At 38.9% G+C, this 21,166-nt stretch overlaps 1 protein-coding gene across 2 annotated transcripts in view; it reads right to left on the minus strand.

The window, feature by feature from the left end:
• GTF3C3 (general transcription factor IIIC subunit 3) overlaps positions 1-16,479 on the minus strand; it is a 30,686-nt gene extending 14,207 nt beyond the window's left edge. Inside the window, exons 1-10 of one of the 2 annotated variants that reach the window (XM_057551806.1) lie at positions 16,265-16,479; positions 15,222-15,333; positions 11,426-11,616; positions 10,792-10,915; positions 8,584-8,775; positions 7,897-8,062; positions 4,450-4,597; positions 3,808-3,907; positions 2,903-3,006; positions 1,857-1,941 (exon numbers count right to left, since the gene is read on the minus strand). In XM_057551806.1, coding sequence (XP_057407789.1) covers positions 1,857-1,941; positions 2,903-3,006; positions 3,808-3,907; positions 4,450-4,597; positions 7,897-8,062; positions 8,584-8,775; positions 10,792-10,915; positions 11,426-11,616; positions 15,222-15,333; positions 16,265-16,366 — 1,324 coding nt within the window. In that variant the 5' untranslated portion in view covers positions 16,367-16,479. Of the gene's footprint in view, positions 1-1,769; positions 1,942-2,902; positions 3,007-3,807; positions 3,908-4,449; positions 4,598-7,896; positions 8,063-8,583; positions 8,776-10,791; positions 10,916-11,425; positions 11,617-15,221; positions 15,334-16,264 lie in introns of both variants that reach the window. The other variant, XM_057551805.1, reaches the window with a different exon arrangement.
• Positions 16,480-21,166: the final 4,687 nt, after the last annotated feature.

The raw sequence follows: 21,166 nt of genomic DNA on the forward strand, positions 1-21,166 counted from the left end.
AATCAATCATTAAGTCCTATCATTTGAACTCGAAGATGAATTCCTGGTAAGCATTTCTTCTTTCCACCCTAATAGCCACAGCACTCACTAATCTAAGCCCTTTCACCTCTTTCCTTTTCACTGCAATGATCTCCTAAGATGGTATTTTGCCTCCAATTGTTTTCTCAAATCTCAGATTTCTCAAATATCTCCTTATCACTATCTTTAGGTTAAATTTTGGTAATAAAGGAAGACTACTAAATGTGGATGGATCATTGTGATAGAATTTCTCATAATTTTTCACTTCTCACTTTAAAAGATATTTTGTTATTATGCTACAAGCATTAGATTCCTCTAGTGATCTTTCTTATCTACTGTTCCAAATTTCTTTATGATTTTTAGATGATTCTGAGGTTTTACCTTCCACTCATCTCAAGCTACACAGGCTCAACATGGAAAAAGCATTTATCAGTATCATGATCATAATTAAAGAGGATTTTAAAATGTCTACTGTTAGTAACAGGAGCAGTTTAAATACCACAGCCTTATGGAAGGCAATAAAAACTTCAATTCCCAGCTCATGTCTTTAAAATTCAAAACCCACAAATAATGTAACTTTTTATGATGGTATTACATTTGTATTCATGTTCACTCATCCAAATAGTAACGTGCTATCTTAATCATTAAGTGCTCTCTTTGCCATTTCATATCTGTGATATGTGTCAAAATATCCCAGAATATCAATCAATGCTACTCTAGTTATAGAGGATTTTCTACCACTATGTAATATTTTAAGAAAATATTAAAACTTTCTGCCATCATGCAATACTGGAAACAAAGACTATTCAAACTTTAATGCATCTCTTATGTTGATTCAATAGGAAATCCTATGAGAATATTTTTGGTTTTCATACATTTCTGTAAGAGATTTAGTTGTTTTTCCCAAGCTGCTTTTCCTACTCTAAATGATTTATTTCAGATTACTGTGGATTTAGATGCAATGAAATAAAATGACATATAAAATCCAATCTTGAGCATATTTTCAGCTCAAAGAACATTGAAAATATATTAACTTTTTCCTCAAAATAACATTAAATATAAATCCTTAAAAGCTCTTCAAAAATCAGATTGCATCCCAAGTCTTACAATCTATTACTAGAAACCAGAGCCTGTGGTTAAGACAGGTAAAAGACAGGTATTTAAGGTATTTTTAACAGGGATATGTTAGTCTTTCTACTTCACTCTGGTACCATTAAGTGAATCATTCCTCCAATGCATTAGTGAGGGAAAATCACTTAGCAGTAAACCAAGACAACTTAAAATACTGACTTTCAAAAAACTGCCCTGGGGGCTTCCGTGGTGGCGCAGTGGTTGAGAATCTGCCTGCTAATGCAGGGGACACGGGTTCGAGCCCTGGTCTGGGAAGATCCCACATGCCGCAGAGCGGCTGGGCCCGTGAGCCACAATTACTGAGCCTGCGCGTCTGGAGCCTGTGCTCCGCAACAAGAGAGGCCGTGACAGTGAGAGGCCCGCGCACCGTGATGAAGAGTGGCCCCCGCTTGCCACAACTGGAGAAAGCCCTAGCACAGAAACGAAGACCCAACATAGCAATCAATCAATCAATCAATTAATCAATAAAAAAATAAATAAATCTTTAAAAAAACTGCCCTGAAACCAGAAATACTTTCACTAGGACATTAACATTTTATAATAATTATTACCATCTTAGGGAAATAAGTTCTTGCCTGCTTATGTGATTAAAACTTCTCCTTCCTACAAAAAAGTATTACCTGCATGCCGAAGCCAAACCACTGCGAGGTTATATCTTTCAGAGCAGACTAGCGCACTAAGGAGGGGAAGTGCAGAATTATATTCACCAACATCCAGAAAAGCTTCAGCAACATCGAGATAGAGGTCTCCCATGTCTTCGGGATTCTGTTCCACGAGTGTTGTCAAGAGAGGCTAGACCCCAACAGTTAACAGCCGGAAGTCAAACAGTCATTACAAATACGCTCATCTACTTATATTTCTCTTTTTAACATATATACAAGTTATCTGAGGCAAATCTAAGAGGAGAAAGGCTTAATAAAACCAGCTTTAAATAATCACTTTTTAAATTCATTTCTGAGTCTCTATTAAAAAGAATTCATACTGCCATCATTCACTCATTCAGCCACTGCTTCCGAAGGCCTGTTATAAGGCAGGCATTGCAGGAGCTAGGGCAGCACTGACCTGCTGTGCTCTTCCTCTGGCAAGTCAATAATGCCCAGGCCTCAGGGCCTCTGTGTCTGCCGATTTTCTGGAAAGCTGTTCCCTCCGGTACCCGCCTGGTTTACTTCGTCACTTCCTTCACGTCATCATTCAAATGTCACTTTTCGGGGGAGGCTTTTCTTGACCAATTTAATAAAATTGTAACTCCTCCCACCCCCAGTATCCCCTATTCTTCTCTGATTTTTCTCCAGAGCACTGATCACCAACTAACATCCTATATTTTATGTATTTATTTTATTTATTATCTAATCCCATTAAAACAAAAGATCCATGAGGACAGGGACTTGTATATTATTTTCAACACTTTATCCTAAGGTCTGCAAAGTAGATGCCCAATACATTTTTTAATTCAATGAAATACTTAGTCCAAAGTCGGCAAAAGAGAACAGCTGTCAGAAACTGCCAATTGTCTAAAAGGCCCAATCTCACATTCTGATCTCTGGATTATTCTCATTTTAAAAGAAAAACAAATGATCATAAGCCCATTTCCAAACACTTAGCTTTTAAAAGACATTCACACAAAATAATCTGATGTTTACTGTGACTTCCTGGTTATTAATATGAAATCTAGGGTCAACTTAAAATTTCTTGTTATCTAAACATTGTAGATTTGATCTAAAGTATCTTAAGTACAAATCTTAATGTTACTTACATTAAGTGGTTCAAGGATGTTGAGATGTACAAGGCAGACCATCAACTTCACTGTGATATCTATTGGCACACCATCCGGTATAGTGCAGGAAACATTCTCACCAGCTGTGGATTAGACAGACAGACAAAAAGTTCCTATATGTAATCTTACAAAGTGGGGCAAATGAAGCAAACTGTAACTTCTATGCAAGATCTCATTTACTTCACTCAAAGCAAATGATTCTACAGTCAATTCTAAGTTCGGCCAACTCTAGTTCTAGGTTCTTACACCTCTTTCGGTCTGTCCTTTGGTAGCAATTATCCTTCCTATTCTTTTCCTAATACCTTATCCATTTACTGAAAACCTACATAAACTCCCACACCTTCTATCAAAACTACAAAGAACTAAAAAACAAAAGTGACAAATACGGATACATGAACTTCCTCTTTTTCTTCTTGAATCCAAAAGCCTCTTTTTAGTCTTCACTACAAAGAGGCTGAGAAAGGGATAAAGTAATAGTGTGCTTAAGTCTGAAGTAGCATTTTATGTGAATGCTTAAGTTTCAAGTAGAATTTTTTCAATGCTTAAGTTTGAAATAAATTAGTAGAGAGCATTTTAAGCCCTTTTTGAAAAGTAAACTGCTTCAGTTCTAAAGGTTTTTGATAAGTTGCTCGGTAATTCATTCTTTTTTCACATAGCACTATCAAGACCCTGGGTCAATGACAAATGCCAAGTTCAAATGGATGTATTGAGAAATAAAAGGGACTGAAAACACTTTTTTTAAAAAAAAAGATTACCTGTGAGTGAACACTCACAAGAAAAAGATATGGAATCTCTGTTACGAAAAAATGCTCCTTGGGAAAACTTGTTATGAAAACACTATCTATTTCAAAATGCCACATTATGAACAAGAGAGGATTACGCACACTCTCCTATGCACAGGAAACTACAACTTTTATTCTCTTCTGAAGCGCCTTCTTCTGTAGTTTTTTTTTCTAGCACAATTCCAGAAAAATCTGTAATTACCTAAAAGAATGGGGGAAGAAAAGGAAATAATACAATAGGTATGTATGAAAAACCTTTTCACAATGCAAAGATTTGTAGTTAATTCAAATAATCCTTACAAAATATAAATAGGCTATAAAAAGCAACAGTATGTCTCTTTAAAATAAGGAACCACTGTGATACATTAACATTTTTATATCATATTAACTAATGCTTAACTGAAAATACATAATTTCTCTATATCAAACCAATCTAATTTTCCCAACAGATTAAGAAATGAATCATAGCAATTAGTCTGGCTGCTGAGTCCTGCTACCCTGAAGGACACACATATCTAGCACCTGTGATAACGGCAATAGCTTTTATTATATGGTAATTACATTTTATATTTCATACGGGATTATTATAAAATCTAAATGTGTCCATACAGACTTTAAATATATAATTTAAAATATAAGTAATTTAATATATATAACGAAAATGGGGAATTGTCAATTTGTAAGAATTTCTAGAACACAGAAACGTGTTCAAAACCTAACAGAGAAACACGTAAGTGTTCCTACCTCCAAAGCTCTGTCATATTGTTTATTAGAAATGTATAGTTCAGCTGCAATATTAACATCTTCCATGGAGACTAGGCCCTGGTGCTTTGAGAAAGCTTCTTCAATTATGTTAATAGCTGAAATAACATCATTGGCTTCATAGTAACTCCTAAAAAATTAATGGCAAAATGGATGAGTGCTTATTTAATTCAGATTGTAAAATTCATTTTCTTACACAGACCCTCTAACTATTAACTATGATTTTCATCTTCTTAAAGTTTGGGAGGAGGAAAAAAACTCTTCTTTAAAATCATAATCAGAGCTGATCCAGAGAAAAATGTGTAATGTCATAACATTACACATCTCAGTCTCCCAAAGCTACTTCATATCATTCTAGCTCACTTGCTCTGTAATGCAATACCAACAACTTTTCTACCTCAATGGGATCTACAAAGCTTTGATCCTACCACTTTTTCACTGTCTCTGCACCCTTCCTGTCCTCAGTTTCCTCCTTCCCTGTGATCCAACATTATAATTACTCCATTGCACATCTCAATTCTCCTGCCCTTCTCTCCCTTTATCAAAATCATCTGATAAAAACTCCAACCCTGGTTAATCCAAATATGCCTTCACCACCAGCTGCCCAGCTGCCCATGCTCACTAAACTCTAAATTAATGACCACTAGCCTCAAGTGGGCCCATGGTGCTGGTCAGGAATCTTACTACAGTTACCAGTCCAGTACTTCTCAAACTTGAATGTGCACACAAGTCAACTGGGAATCTTATAAAAAGGCATATTCTGATCCAGTAGTGCTGGGGCAGGGTTGAAATTCTACATTTGTGACAGGCTCTCACGTAATACAAATGCTTCCGGTCTGTGGGGTAGCAAGACCTCAAGGACCCAGACAGCTATTTCACATCTTCTCCTCTACAAACCCACAATTCTCCCATCCTCACTCTCAGCTGATGACCTCACTTCTTATTTTACAAAGAGAATCAAATCAGACATCCCACATACTCCCAACACATCTACCTACTTACCCATACCCATGGCCATATCTTCTGCCTTCTCCTTTTATCATAAGCCCAACCCTCAACTAGATCCCATTCCCTCCAATCTATTCAAGGATATCAATCAAGCAATTGTCCCTTCTCTCATGAATCTTCAATATGTCCCTTGGTTGTAGATCATTCCCACCTGAATACAAATATACTGTAATTTTTACCAACTTAAAAATTATCTCTTGTCCCTACAACCCATTCCAATTACCTCCCCATTCTTCTGCTCCCCTTATAAATTTCTCCAAAGAGCTGTCTATCCCCCAGACTCCCCCAACCCATCCCCAATGTTCATACTTAGTCCTCATTTTATGTGATCTACCTGTAGTATTTCATACAGATGGTCATCCCTCCTCCTTGAAGTGCTTTCTTCAGTAAAAAATTCTAGAATATCATGTTCTCCTAGTTTCTTCCAACTTCACTGTCCATTTCCTACAGTCTCCCTGTTGTTTCCTCCTCATCTTCCTGACTTCTAAACACTGTAGTGCCTCAGGGTTTAGTTCTCAGAACTCTTTCCTTCTCTGTTTCCCCTCCTCCTGTCCCCTCCCCCCATCTCTCTCTCTCTCTCACATACACACACACCTTCCCTCATACCCAATACATCAGAAAATCCTTAGAGCTCAGCCTCCAAAATACATCCAGAATCTGGTTATTTCTCACCATCTCCTACGGCTTTTACCCTGGTCCAAGCTACATTATCCCTTCCATTAATTACTACAATAATTTCCTAACTGTTCCCCCTGCTCTATCCTTACCATTACTCAATCTATTCTCAAAAGAGCAGCCAAAATTGATGCATTTAAAATTTAAGTCAGATCAAGTCACTCTTCTACTCAAAAACTTCCAATGGCTTCCAAACTCATTCAGATTAAAAGTCAGAGACCTTATAATGACCCACAAGGGCCGAGGGATCTTTTCCTGATACCTCTCTAACATTACCCCTTCCTGCGCTCCCCCTAAACCCTCAGCTTCCATGTTGTTCCCTGAGCATACCTTTGCACTTGCCATTTCCTTTGCCTATAATACTCTTCCTTAATATCTATTCCCGTTATCTCCTTCAGTTCACTTTCGGGTCAGTATGACCATAACATAAAGAATTAAGTCCTTCTCTAATCCCCTTATTTAAAATAACTCAGTCCTATTCCTCAACTTATCTCCCTTCCCTGCTTCATTTTTCTTAATATCACTTACCAACATCTGACATACTACATATTTAGTTGTTTATTTGCTTACTGCCTGTCTCCCCCAACTAGAATGTAAGCTCCTCAACAGCAGGAAATTTTAAAACTCATTCAATACTGAATCTCCTGGTGCCCTGTACAGTGCCTAACACCTAATTTATATTCAATAATTATTTCTGGAGGGAAAGTAGGGACTGAGAGAAAGTCTAATCAATCAGAAGTTATAGTAACAGAATTCCATGTAGGAAAGACTTCTATGGCAGTGGCAGAACTGTTCATTACCACCCTTTCCTGACAAGATTATAAATACAAGTGGAAAACAAATTTACTCTCATAGGCCATCTAACAATTCATAAAGTAGAAGCCTACTGGGCTCACCAGTATGACAGCCAAAGATTTGACTAAAAGAAAGTAACCTGGGAAGATCCTCAATGTTCATCATATACATCAGGGATCGATTAAGGGTTGCCTCCCCTCAACAAATTTCCTAAAAACACTTCCAGGATTCCTACATAGCCCATCTTTGGGAGCACAATGAGTGATCTCACAGCTAAGCATCTTCATGACAATGGCCATGGAATTAATAGGGTTAACCTAAAATACCCAGATCATAGATTAACATGGTTAATCCTAGGCTGAAACAGTAGACATCCTAGAAGAGAAAGCATACCACAAGGCATTATGTAGCCGGAATGTTCCCTGCTTTATTTTGCTGCACAGCATATCAGAGAAGAGAATGTAGTTGGGCATATTTTAGAATAAAATATATACCATAGTCAGTAGCATGTGCCAAATCTAAAGAAAAATTTTCATCTTAAAATGTTATTCTAGTACAGGCTCAAGATAAAATGATTACAGAAGATTTCAGAGCACAAACATTTCAATAGCACATGTGCAATAATTTAATATTACTGCAAATGTACATAACTTCAACCAAATTCTGAAAACCTGGGAACCTAGTCATCCTTTCAGAACATGCTCCATTTTTAAACTTCTGAGCATGTGAAAGATAATCATATATCCAAATTTTTCTAAACAATCACACAGTTGACTTGGAAACAGAACAGTACTGGGGGGGAAAACCTCTATATTTAAGCACAATATAAAATACAAGAAGCAAAACACTTCACTGAACCTCAATAAAAAGTATATTCACATCAAATATATGCTTCGATTTCTAAAATAAGATGATTAATGAGCATTTATATATATCTCACTTTGAACTTACTTTGCCATATCTCTGGCCAATTGCATAAATCGTTCTCCATCAGACGGAGATAAAAGGTTTAAAATACGCCTGTAACCATCCATTGCCATTTTGTGATCTCCCAGCTGTTCATAAAGGCTTGATCGCTCCCACAGATAACGGACATTAGTAGGTTCATATTTAAGTGCTAAAAAGAAAAAAAGGAATACAAATAATAGATTTATCATAAAAAGGGGTTCATGGTACCTGGGTGTGACCCACCTTCTTTTCAGAAAATCTATTAAACACTCTAAACTAATTCTCCAATACAACCAAGTGGGTTATTCTGGGATAAATCTACCTTCACAGGAACTCTAGACGAGGCTTGATCTAAGACCAAATAGAACCTGAAATCTCCATATTAATCTCCATTTGGTCACTGAAGTCTAATATTAACCTTCAAGGAACAGCTTAGAACCAACACTGATCTTGGTGGGAAACTGAAGGTCCTATTCTTCTACCAACTTTTGTGCAGTATTAGCTCACAATATAAAGAAAGTCGCTGATAAACATGAAAATACAGGGAGCCCAAATACTTACCTCTGGTATAACAGAATATAAGGAATAAATATACTTCAGCTAACATCACCCCAGAAGAGCAAGTACATAGATCAAAAAACCTATTATATAACATTTTATCAAAGAAAACGAGAAAAACATTTTTATTACCTTTTGTGTAGCAAAAAATAGCCTGCTTAATATTGTCTTGTTCCAGGGACATTTCTGCCAATCTAACCCATTCTTCAGTGTCACTGGGATTCAAATGTGCAGCAATCAACTCAAACTGCAGTGATTTCTCCATGTCACCTTGGTCCTCATATATCATAGCAAGAGTAGAAAATGGCTCATAAGCCAAAGGAGCTATAATGAATATAAAAAAAACAAATTCCATTGGTTGAGGGAAGAGGCTTGAGCTGATGTCAATTCCATGTTTCACACGATGGATCCTTTCTCTAATATTTAAACTTTTAAAATAACTTGAGCAGAATTATACAAACCACTTAATGGAATTTAGAATAAACAGTAGAGGGGATTCGCTGGTGGTGCAGTGGTTAAGAATCCACCTGCCAATGCAGGGGATACGGGTTCGAGCCCTGGTCCAGGAAGATCCCACATGCTGCAGAGCAACTAAGCCCGTGCGCCACAACTACTGAGCCTGCGCTCTACAGCCCGCGAGCCACAACTACTGAGCCCGTGAGCCACAACTACGGAAGCCCACGCGCCTAGAGCCCGTGCTCCGCAACAAAAGAAGCCACCACAATGAGAAGCCTGCACACTGCAACACTTGCCGCAACTAGAGAAAGCCCACGCGCAGCAACGAAGACCCAATGCAGCCAAAAATAAATAAATAAAATAAATATATTTTAAAAAAAAGAATAAACAGTAGATTACATTTGCTTTAGTATATTTTCACATTTTTAAAATATTCTTTTCTGTAAGCAAAGTGTAATTTCATGAAAAACCCTACTCTCTACCATGCCCCTTCATGAAAATCCCCCTTTGCTAAGGCTAAACAGGGCTCACTAACTCAGCAAGTTCATCCTAATGAGCATCAGACACATCAATGGGGTTAAATCTTCATGATCCGGCTTCCACACCGAGGAGTATGGGATTAATGGACAGAAGATACGTAAGTAGCACCTAAATCCAGATTATCAAAGTGAAAGGTTAATCCACATTTCTGAAATAATGTTTTTGAATTGAGGTTCTAAGATCACAAGGGATTAAAATCAAAGGTAATTGTCAAAATAAACAATTATAAACAAATAAAGGAACAGATAATACTGAAAGTAGGAACCAAACAAAATATCCTAAAGGAAAAAATTCGATTTATCTTATTTCTGATGGGGTAAAAGAGGAAAAGCAGCGACCTCAAATTACTCTAATGAATAATCCAGGAATCTTACAAGATTTCTAAAAGGACCCTAGACTAAATGAAAGGAAATGTCAAAATATTGAAAAGATAAATTGAAAGTTCACTCTAGTACAACTATCCCTGCCACTATGCAGGGCATCATTTGGCAACACATCAGGAGAGCAAAATAATAAATATAAGTGATTAGTCAAAAAGTGACTTCTGAAGACATCCTTCAATATGCCTGAGGTTTGCAGTTTAATGGAAAGATGACAAGTATATACTGTGTCTTTTATCAAAAAGTAGATTAAAATAATCTAACACTGATTTGGAAAATAGAAGAAAAAAGAATACTCTTGAAAAGTGGTTTTAAAATATTTTGTTTGCCATATTTTAAAAAGACTAATACTATAAAAGCCTAAAACTCCTAAAATGAAACATTCAAAAACACACAAATTTAAAAAAAGCCTGTAAGAGTTCAATAAATATTAATGATATTTCATTGAATCACACTCTGCGATTTTCATATTCTTGGCAATGACTCCTATTCAATGTGAAAAGTGGTAAATCACTGTTATCACAATCACCTCCAAGCTTCTGAATGTATTTTCCAAATAGCACAGTGAAGTGCTCCTCCATTTGTTTTAAAAGTCAGACTATTAGGACTTCCCTGGTGGTGCAGTGGTTAAGAAACCACCTGATAAAAAAAAAGAATCCACCTGCTAATGCAGGGGACACGGGTTCCAGCGGAGCAACTAAGCCCGCACGCCACAACTACTGAAGCCCACATGCTACAACTAAAGTCCACACGCCCTAGAGCCCATGCTCTGCAACAAGAGAAGCCACCGCAATGAGAAGCCCGCGCACCGCTACAAAGAGTAGCCCCCGATCGCTGCAACTAGAGAAAGCCCGCGCACAGCAATGAAGACCCAATGAAGCCAAAAAGAAATAATAAATACATTTATTAAAAAAAAAAGTCAGACTATTAAACTGCTATTGTCAATAATCCCCACATTAAACACCTTGTCTTATGATTTCCATGCACATCAATATCGCCTCTTCACGTTCTCCTCGAGCAAAGCGAATGTTGGCTTCACCCATGAGACCTCTCAGAGCTCTGGGAAGTTTACTCCGAGGCCTTTTCTCCTGTACAGAACAAAAATGACATTTAGATTCAAACAAAAAACAAATCCAACAAAACTTTCCTACAGTAGCAAGTTGAAATCACAGTAAAATATTTAAAGAAAGCAAAAATCAAACTGGTCAGGCATTACTAAATTACTAATTAGAACAAATGTGGAACTGGATGCTGTAAAATGGATTTATATGTCAGGAGATTTATGATGCAATCTACTGAAGATTCTCCTTTCAAATTTATCTACTCAGAATGAACTTGGTTAAAAAAATATCAAGTTACAATATGGAACTTTTAATAGCAAAACTACAGTACATTTTGAGACATGCAATAATTAAAGTTTTACATTTAAAAATCTCTAAAATGAAACATAAGAAACCAATAACAGTAGTTGTCTCATAGTATTTCCTTTCTTACAGCTTGAATTCTTTCAGAATATATGTATAATTTAAAGATTCTTTTTCAATTTCTATGTCACATTTTTACATTCCATTTATAAATACGAAAATAAGAAAATTTACTTTCATCATTTTCTTGGTTTCACGATTGAGAACCATCTCTAATACAAACACGTCGCCTGCAGTGGGTTGCTCAGGTGTCTCCTCCTCCTCCTCCTCCTCCTCTTCCTCCTCCTCCTCCTCATCTTCATTCTCTCCAAGCATGGAAGCAAAGACCTTGTGAACTGACTTACTGACTCCATCTGATGTTTCTCCTAAAGAAAAAGACATTGAGGTTGAAAAAGAAAAAAAAAAAAGCTTTAGCATACTCACTAGTTGAAAGAAAAAACAAACAGTATTTTCTGGAATATACATTTCTACCCCAGCAACACCAAACTTGAAAGAAAAACACAGACAAATGAACACTCCCAAAAACAATCCAAAGCGGAAAGCTGTCACAAAGCCATGTATTTTACTCTGTAGGAATTGCTGACTCATCCTTTAGGCCTTATCCAGACATACAGGCAAAATTAAGTGGGAAATCAGAAGCACACACGGTAACTGTTAAAAGCAGAGAGGAAAAAAAAAATAAAAGAATTGTAGAAAAAAAAAAAAAAAGAATTGTAGGACACAGACCTAAGAACTAAACAAGTCTGCAGTGGTACATAACTAGGAGGTACAGAACAGTGGTTTAAGGTGGTACATAACCAGGGGGTGTAGCACAGTAGTTTAAGGTGATACATAACCAGCAGGTATAGTACAGTGGTTTAAGGTGAGGTCTCTAAAGCCAAGCTGTCTGGTTTCAAACTTCATCTCCATCTATCACCAGCTGTGTTACCTTGGGCAAATTACTGAAGCTCTCTGTACCTCAGTTTGCTCATTTGTAAAAGGGGTCAATAATGTCTGCCTTATAGGGTAACTCTGAGGATGAGATGAGTCTTTATATATATGTACTTAGAAAAATGCCCAGCATATAGTAAGAGCTTAATAAATGCTATTATTAAAATTAAAATACTATTATTATTTCAGGAACAAAATAACATGACATATTTCATCTGTATCTGAGGATATCACTACAGTAAAATGATTTTTCTAAGTTCATAATGATTATCTTTTTTTTTTTTAAATAAATGTATGTATTTATTTATTTATTTTTGGCTGCATTGGGTCTTCGTTGCTGCACGCAGGCTTTCTTTAGTTGCATCAAATGGGGGCTACTCTTCGTTGTGGTGCGAGGTCTTCTCATTTTGGTGGCTTCTCTTGTTGCAGAGCACGGGCTCTAGGTGCATGGGCTTCAGTAGTAGTGGCACGCAGGCTCAGTAGTTGTGGCACGTGGGCTCTAGAGCGCAGGCTCAGTAGTTGTGGCACACGGGCCTAGTTGCTCCACAGCATGTGGGATCTTCCCGGACCAGGGCTCAAACCCGTGTCCCCTGCATTGGCAGGCAGATCCCCAACCATTGTGCCACCAGGGAAGCCCTCATAATGATTATCTTGAATGATCAAGAAAAGTTAAGTTTAGAAGCCAATTTTCTGTTAAAGCAGAGACAAGTAGCATATTTTAGAAAAGCTACAACAAAACAGTTAAAATTTTAAATATATATATATATTCAAAAATCCTTAAGCTTATTCACTTATGTGAAATACCTCAAACCCCAAAGATGCTGGATAAATGAGATAGTCAATACACTTAAGGAAGAAGAGAATGAAAAAAACCCACACGTTCTGAGCAACAAATAGTAATTATTATTATGAAGTCATAATGATCATCTTCAAGAATTCTAAACACCCAAAATAAATATGAAAAAAAGGTGTAAAATAAATCAATAAAATTTATTACAGTACAGAAAAAAAAAAGAGAAAAGTCATATGATCATCTTGATACAGAGAGGCATTTTTTTTTTTTCTTTTTTGGCCATGCTGCATGGCTTGTGGGATCTTAGTTCCCCAGCCAGGGATCATACCTGGGCCCTGGCAGTGAAAGCGCCTGGTCCTAACCACTGGACTGCCAGGGAATTCCCCCAGAGAAGCATTTGATAAAATCCAACATCTATTCCTAATAAAAACTTTAAGTCAACTAGAAATGGAAGGGAATACCTTCAGTTTGATAAACAGTACCTACAGAAAATTTTCCACAAACACAGTTAACGGTTAATTATTCAAAGTCATCAGGAATGAGACAAGTATGCCTACTATCACCGCTCCTTTCAATACTTTACTGGATGTCCTGGAGGTCCTAGCTAATGTAATAAGGGAAGAGAAATAAAAGACATAAAGATTAAGGAAGAAATAAAACTGTCATTCACAGATGACATGATTATATACATAGAATATCCAAAAGAATCTTTGCACAAAAACTGTCAGAATTCATGAATTAGCAAGGTTCCTGGATACAAAGTCAATATACAAAAATTAACTGCAATTTTTATATCAGCAACAATTAACTGAAAATGAAATTAAAAGAAGTCCCTATTTGCCTGGTGCTCAAGAATAAGAATTTTGCAGTGGAATTCACCAATGTATAGGAGGAAAAAGACAATGACTCCAGTGGCCATATATTCCAATTAGCAGACTTTACCTGTTCAAAACTGACCCCTTCCTCTGCTCTGAATACATGTTCACAGTTACCAAAGGTCTTGGTAAAGTTCTGGGACAATACCTTCCTGGGAAATTGGGAGTTTAATATCTTAAAAGGACTGATGGGATTATTTGAGCTGAGGCTAGTATGCCTGACTGCTCATGGGGAGCTAGAATGGGATTCAACTAACCACCTTTTTTTAGGGAGGGCCTAATGGCCACCTCTCAGGGGCAGCTTTAGGTAAGAAAACTGGCAGGCACCCCATGGTGTCTGGTACTACAGTTGCACCTCAAAGATGTGATGATGGAAGAGCAGCTCCTCCTCTGAGCAGATAAGGAAGGACTCACAGGTTTTAGAACAATTTCAGCCCCATTTTTCACCGCACTTGCCTGGCAAGGTAAGAAACTATAACCCCAATTTTCTCTCCTCTTTACCCTTTCCTCCCCACTTGGCCCAAGGAAGCAGGAACAAAGCCTGTTCGTTTTCTGTCCACCCTACTAGTGTTTTCTCTGTGTAAAGTCTTACTTATTTGGAGGGAAAAGAACCAGCCTCTATTTCTACCCACTAGGACTAGAAAGTTTAATTAAGTTCTCAATCAGACCTTACACCCAAAGCTAAATTCTAACTGATAGTTCAGTACCCCAGGTTACTTGACATGGGTAAATGGATACCGTGAACTATCATCAGTATTCTGATCACTAAAAAGGTGTATCAGTCACCAGAAATTAATAAATTTGCATAATAATTCATCATTTGGGCTCTCATGAGTTTAATTAGTCTGGGTGCAGCAACCAAATATAATATCCGGTCATGCAGAGCTGAGGACTGGCTCCTGGAATGAGGCGACATACCAAGATACCTCTCGTGTGTGTGAGGTCCCATGTGGAGCCAACTGGCCTTCCACTCTGACATTTCTATCTTATCTCCCATAATTAAAAAAGTGGTTTGGAAGCCACTTTGTATAGAAGTGTAATTCATTACAATTTGGGGGAGTATAGTCTAGAAGAATTAGTAATCAAGTGAGGGGGTCAATTTAAAGAATAATGACTCTAAAAGGCTCCCAAACAAACGCTGACGTCGATTTGAAACACTTCTCCACAAACATAACCCACTAAACTAACCATCATCATAATCAATAATTCAACAAATATTTATTGAGCACCTCTTACACACCAAGTACTATGCTCCTAATAAGCCAGGTATCAATGACAGAATACCACTGCAGGAAAAAAAAAAAAAACACTTTCACTAAACTATTAGGTACCCTTAACATTTAGTGCATTTAAGGTAGTGATCTTAACATACCTTCATTGACATCTTTGTCCTGAGATTTGGTAGAGTCAATTCCTGATGATGATGGAACTGCAGAGTCATTTGGATTTTCTTCAGCTGATGACTTGCCTTTTTCCTGAAGACTCTGTGATTGAAAATTAATTAATGATTCCAAAAACAAGTGCACATTTAGCGCTCCCCAGTTGAGAATACAGCATCTGCCTCATTCTCTATTTCTATGACTTGAGCTCTGAACGCATACATACTATGTGGAATCTAAATTTGAATACTGCCAACGCATTTCATAGTACTTAGGTCTCATCCTTCAGGCTGAATTAGTCGTTTGTAAAAAATAATTTTTAAAACCTTGATGATTTCATTAATCTACGCATTGTATCCTTGCTTCTTAAATGAAAAGAGACGGGGCGCTATTAGTTGCATGATTTAGGAAGGAATCCAACAGCTAATCTCAAAAGGTGTAATTACTTTTATTTTCCTTCGGACTTCAAGTGAGAAGACATGGAAAGTTCATGTATTTCCTCATAAGTATAAAAAAATATGTACCAGAGATTCTGTTATCAGACAAGAAAATTCACTCTTTTCTGTGGAAGATTACACCACACCATTGGGAGACTGCTCAAAAATGGGAGCTCAAATCACTCCGTCTCGAAACAGAGACACTGAGGCCTAAAGAAGAGAGGTGAGTTGCGCAAGGAGACAGTGGCAAAGCTAGGACTAGAAACAGATACTGACTCCAAACTCTACTCCCCACGCCCCCCCATTTAATCCACCAGCGTTATGCTACCCTTAAATAAAAAATGCACTATTTGGCAACAGAAAAAAAGATAAGTGGTTACCACCGAGACAAAAGCTTTTTGGTGGGTGAAATGTTTTGAAGAGGAGCTTAGAACAGGGACGAGGTGAGAACCCGAGTTTCTGTAATAAGGGGAAGAAACTGCTGGAAGTACCCGGCCCGCCCCATCACAGCGAATGGGGTTACTGGGTCCCCCACATCTCTCTTAAGTGTTTTAAGGCGACAAGACAGTGGGGAGCATCCTGGCCCATTATGTCCTCACTTTCTTCTCACGGGTTTTTCTCTCTTCTCTCCGCCTTTCGAACTCCTCGAAGGAGATCTTCCCTTCCAGATAGTCGATGAGCTCCGGGCTGAACCCCGACATGTCTGCGGGGTTCTGATGTGCAGTTCCAGGAACCGAGACAGAAAAACGGAAGAGCAGAGGCTCCCAGACGCTACCCCCACGCCGAGGCGCTAAAAACAAGGACCCGTAGTCCTTCCGGGAAACCTGCCCGGCCTGCGCCGCAACCGCGGCGCTCGGGTTCCGCGGGAGCTTCTGGCCCTGCCTCTTCCTGGCGGCGTGGGCGTGGGCAGGACCCGGACTGGACCGCGGCTGGACCCTCCCGGCGACCGGGTCGCCGCGCTTGCCGCTGGGCTCCGGCTTCCGGTTTAAGCTTATTAAGGAGTTGGAAAAAAAATGTGCTTTAAGAAGATGTTCCTTTATCTACATCATTTCCCGCAATTCTCCATTAAAATTCTGACTCTCAATCCATTTCTTTTTTGAATGTTTGTTTTTTAATTTAATCTTTGGTGTAGTGATTTTTTTTTCTTAATTTAACCATTTGCTCTGCCACGTGCACGTTCCGCTTTCCAGTTCTGCCCTGCACCAGAAAGCTAAAGTCCTCCCACAATTTATGGTTTAACTCTCATCTCCTCCACTCAATGGCGCCATCAGTTTTCCCCTCTTCCACAAATCCTCAAGCTCTCCCCTTCCTCAGACTCCTTCTCAGTCTGTAAATAGGTTATCTAGACTTCACGTCCCACCTCTAATTCTCACCCAAATTTTCTTCTTTTCTTAACAGTTAAACTTTTGGAAAGAATCAAATATTTGCTATGATTAGCATACACTATTGCCTATTTACTATACAGGCCGTGTACTGTCTTATGCATATCACATTCATATCTCAAAATAATCCTTTTGGATTGTATTTATTTTATTATTTTATGTTATTCCTAATGCCAACGTTCTGTATCTAATAAGTAGTAGAGCCAAGATTCAAACCCTGGTCTATCTGACTCCAAATTAACTTGGAATTAATATGATATACTGCCTCTCCTCAGTGGAACGCTTCTTCAGCTCCTACACACTCCTGTGGTTTATATTTTACCTTGTCTTATAACTATTTCTCTGCTGTCCTCTTCTAAAGACACTAGTTAGCTGTCAACATCTTGAGAACAGCACTACCTGACACATCTTTGTGAACTCTCCTCTGTAGGCTAGTAATCTATGCTCAAAACACATTTATGAATTCAACTGGTTGGAACTGAAAGTGCCTGGGGAATGGGCAAAGGATAAGAGGTACGGAATGCAGCTCAATACGAAGCTGAGGTTAGGGACAAGTTACAGGGAGCCTATCACCTGGCTTGGCCATTGGTGCCTCTTTATGACAATCCAAATGAGGAAAAGCAACAGTTGGATGGGAGAATAAGGGGCCAGGACCTGTAAGAGGGGAACTTCTAGGTGAGAGAAAAAATACCTCACAGCTGGAAGTCATTCCTTTCTCATGATAAAGGATCCTCAGGGCCCTATCTGGGTATAAAATATGGGAGGCTAGGAGGGTGGGTTGGGTTAAGGTAATCCACAGAAATCCCTAATAGGTAAATTCCCCCCTGAATCTCTCCAGGCAGTCAGGGAACTGCATTTGAGAGGAAGTCGAGTCTCTAGTCCTAACTCTCCTAGGGGAAAAGAAGGAAATCAAAAGGAGCAAATCTGGTCACCTGGTAAGGAGAATGTTCTCCTAAGACCCAGATGGCTTAGACTAGCTTGTTTTGTTATTGGCTGCCTGGAATATGGGAATAACAACTGTGATGATATAGATTCACATTGCAGAGATTTGCAGCAGGGAGCAAGGGGTGGGAGAACAGTTTTTCTGCTGTGGAACACCTTGATGATGTGACAGTTTTTTTTTGTTTGTTTTTGTTTTTATTTTACAGGTCAGAATGTAGCAAAAGGTCTTGAAATTGGAATCTCTGCTTCGTTGTAAGTGACCCCTGGTGAGTCAGAGGCATCCACATTACCTTGAGATGAAGCGGAATTGTTATAGCAGTAATGACAATAGCAAGAAGAAACTTTTCAGACTTTCAGACTGATTTCTGAGAATCAAAATGGAATGTCTGAAGAAAGCAGAACATTGAATTTATACCATGATGAGAGCATGAAGAGTACACAGGGAGGTAATGACTCCCTCCTTTCTCAAGGGGAGGAGCCAGGATGGGGTGTGACACTTTCGGGGAGACAATTTTCCCCTGGTTCTCTCACTTTTCTGCAAAAACTTGTGACTGCTTTCACTCTGGGCTATCTTTTCAAGGATGTCTGGAGAACAAACAGCCTTGAAAGACAGAGATATTGTCTCCCTCTGGGACAGAGGGCAGATTTGTTTTCTGACCAGTATGATAATGTTTCCCTCTGGGGCAAAGGTTGGGCATGTTTGGGCATGTAGCCCCCTTGTAAGAGTGGGGATTTCCTAAGTTTGGGGTTCCTCAGCTGTGGCACAAACCAACTAGTGCCCAGTAAACACCTGGACTCACCTCCACATGGCCCCCATGATACTTGGGGGACAAGGAGAACCAATATGAATGTAAAACGCATGCTGCCTGCTAAGCCATGAATAATAAAGTCCATTGCCTTAGACCCACTGGTCTCAGGGCCCACCAGGATCTGTGAAATTGTAGCAGCCAGTGTGTAGCTTGCAAATCGGGTAAAATCTCATACCCTTAATAGTTCTTGACCACACTAGACCCGGGATAGGGGACAATAGACCATGTCCTAGGGATGGGGAATGGGATGGTCATCAAAGAGGAGCAGAGTCAGTGTTGAGAGACTGTCAAGGACCTATGTAGAGAAGGACCACAGACCCCTTGGGAGCCTAGATCACCTGCAGAACACTTATTTTCATTGCAGGAAACACTACACTTCTGCTGTTTTCCTAACGACAGTTCTCGGCCAAGAACAAAATCACTTCCCCAGTGGCCTTTTAGAAATGTAAATAGGGAGGTTTTGGTGGTCAAAATAATAGCGCAGGGGTGGGGAAATCACTAATATACCACTATACATTGTCTGGGGACCAGGTGTGCTAAATGGTCACCACGAAGACTTGTCCTTCCCCAACTGACAATACCATCACTGATAAGAAACTCTAGTCTAGTGGAGTGTAGGCCTCCCATCAACAGCTACCTGCCAGTTGCAAGGAATTTTCCAGCAAAAGGATGCATGTCCTGCGCTGAGACTTTGCAAGCTCATAGCTAAAAGTCCCCTGTGGATGCCCTTCCTTTTCAGAGGCCTTAAAACTAATAAACATTCCCTTTGTGGAGGTCTTGACAAGCAGAGCAGGAGTGGTGAAAGGGAAAGGGAAAGCCAGTCACTGGTACTTGAGTGGAACTGGACAGGGGTGAAGCACTCCCTACCACTCTACTATTTATCTGAACAGGCTTATTTTTATGAGGAATAGCTCATCAATAATTACTTATAGGACTTCCCTGGTGGCGCAGTGGTTAAGAATCTGCCTGCCAATGCAGGGGACATGGGTTCGAGCCCTGGTCCGGGAAGATCCCACATGCCACAGAACAACTAAGCCCGTGCGCCACAACTACTGAGCCTGTGTGCCACAACTACTGAAGCCCGCACACCTAGAGCCCATGCTCCGCAACAAGAGAAGCCACCACAATGAGAAGCCCGCGCACGGCAACTAGATAAAGCCCACGCGCAGCAACGAAGACCCAATGCAGCCAAACATAAAATATAATTATAAATAATAATAACATATCTTTTAAATGGTAAAACAAAAAAGTCTGGCATTAACTAGAAGCAGCTTCCATTACTGTGTGACTAATAGCAAAACAACACACATTTATTTAAATTCAGCAAGTATTTATTGAGTATTTGCTACATGCAAGGCATTGTACTAGGTGCTGGAGAAATAAAAATGGCTTAGATATGACCTTGGCTCACAAATATCTCACAACCCTCCAGGGAAAACACTTATACAACTAATTACAATAGAACATATTGAACCAGGTATAGAATCTGTTCTTGCATAAATATTTTATTCTTGATATTCAATATCAATCATCCACAAAAAAGCCACAGAAAACCATTTTGGAATGTACAGACTAGTGTTTTTAGGATTACAGTGTTTCCTTCTAGTACAGTGTTCCTTTTGCAGAAATCAGAGAAAATGATGCAGCTCTTCATAAAGAAAAGTAGCTATTTCAGATGAGAATATGAGAATCAGAATGATTCAGCCTCAGCTGGGGAGGGGTGGGTGGAGGAAGAGAGTTGGTTATGAAAGAAGGGAAATCCATCTGTTTCTACTCTCCCTTCCTGAGGTTGTGTGTGGAAGAGCCAGAGGTGAGACACGGCTAGGATATCTGGTGTAGCACAATGTCCACCTCTGAACATCGTGGCAGAGAACATCTCCCAGAGGCCCAAGAGACTCCTAAAATCCCACGTTTCTTTGCCTTCCATTTCAACTTAATTGTGGATATTCATCACTTACTCTCCCTTGATATGTAACTAAGACTGTAAGGTCTTTCAATAGCATATGCTGACAGTGGGAATGCATCTTCCTTTTAGGAAAAAGATAAATTTAAAACCCAAATTCCTGTTACATATAATGAACTAAAGTAAAAATGAGCAATGTCTCTTTCAAATAAAAACAGATTGATAAAAGGTAAGAAACATGGAAGACAAGCTTAAAGGAAACATAATTTAGAAGACCATTTCTTTTGACTTTATGGTGTTTCTGTAATCCTTGCAATATATGCCGTGCTCTACACTGGTATCTATGGATAGTGACTGCGAAAAAAACCCATGCACGTAAGTCACATATGTCCCAAAGCTCAAGCTATTTACATAGCTTGAGCTATGTAGAATAAAATGTAGAATAAAATCATTACAAATTAACAA

This window comes from Balaenoptera acutorostrata, chromosome 8 (assembly GCF_949987535.1).
Source record: "Balaenoptera acutorostrata chromosome 8, mBalAcu1.1, whole genome shotgun sequence".
Taxonomy (NCBI): Eukaryota; Metazoa; Chordata; class Mammalia; order Artiodactyla; family Balaenopteridae; genus Balaenoptera; species Balaenoptera acutorostrata.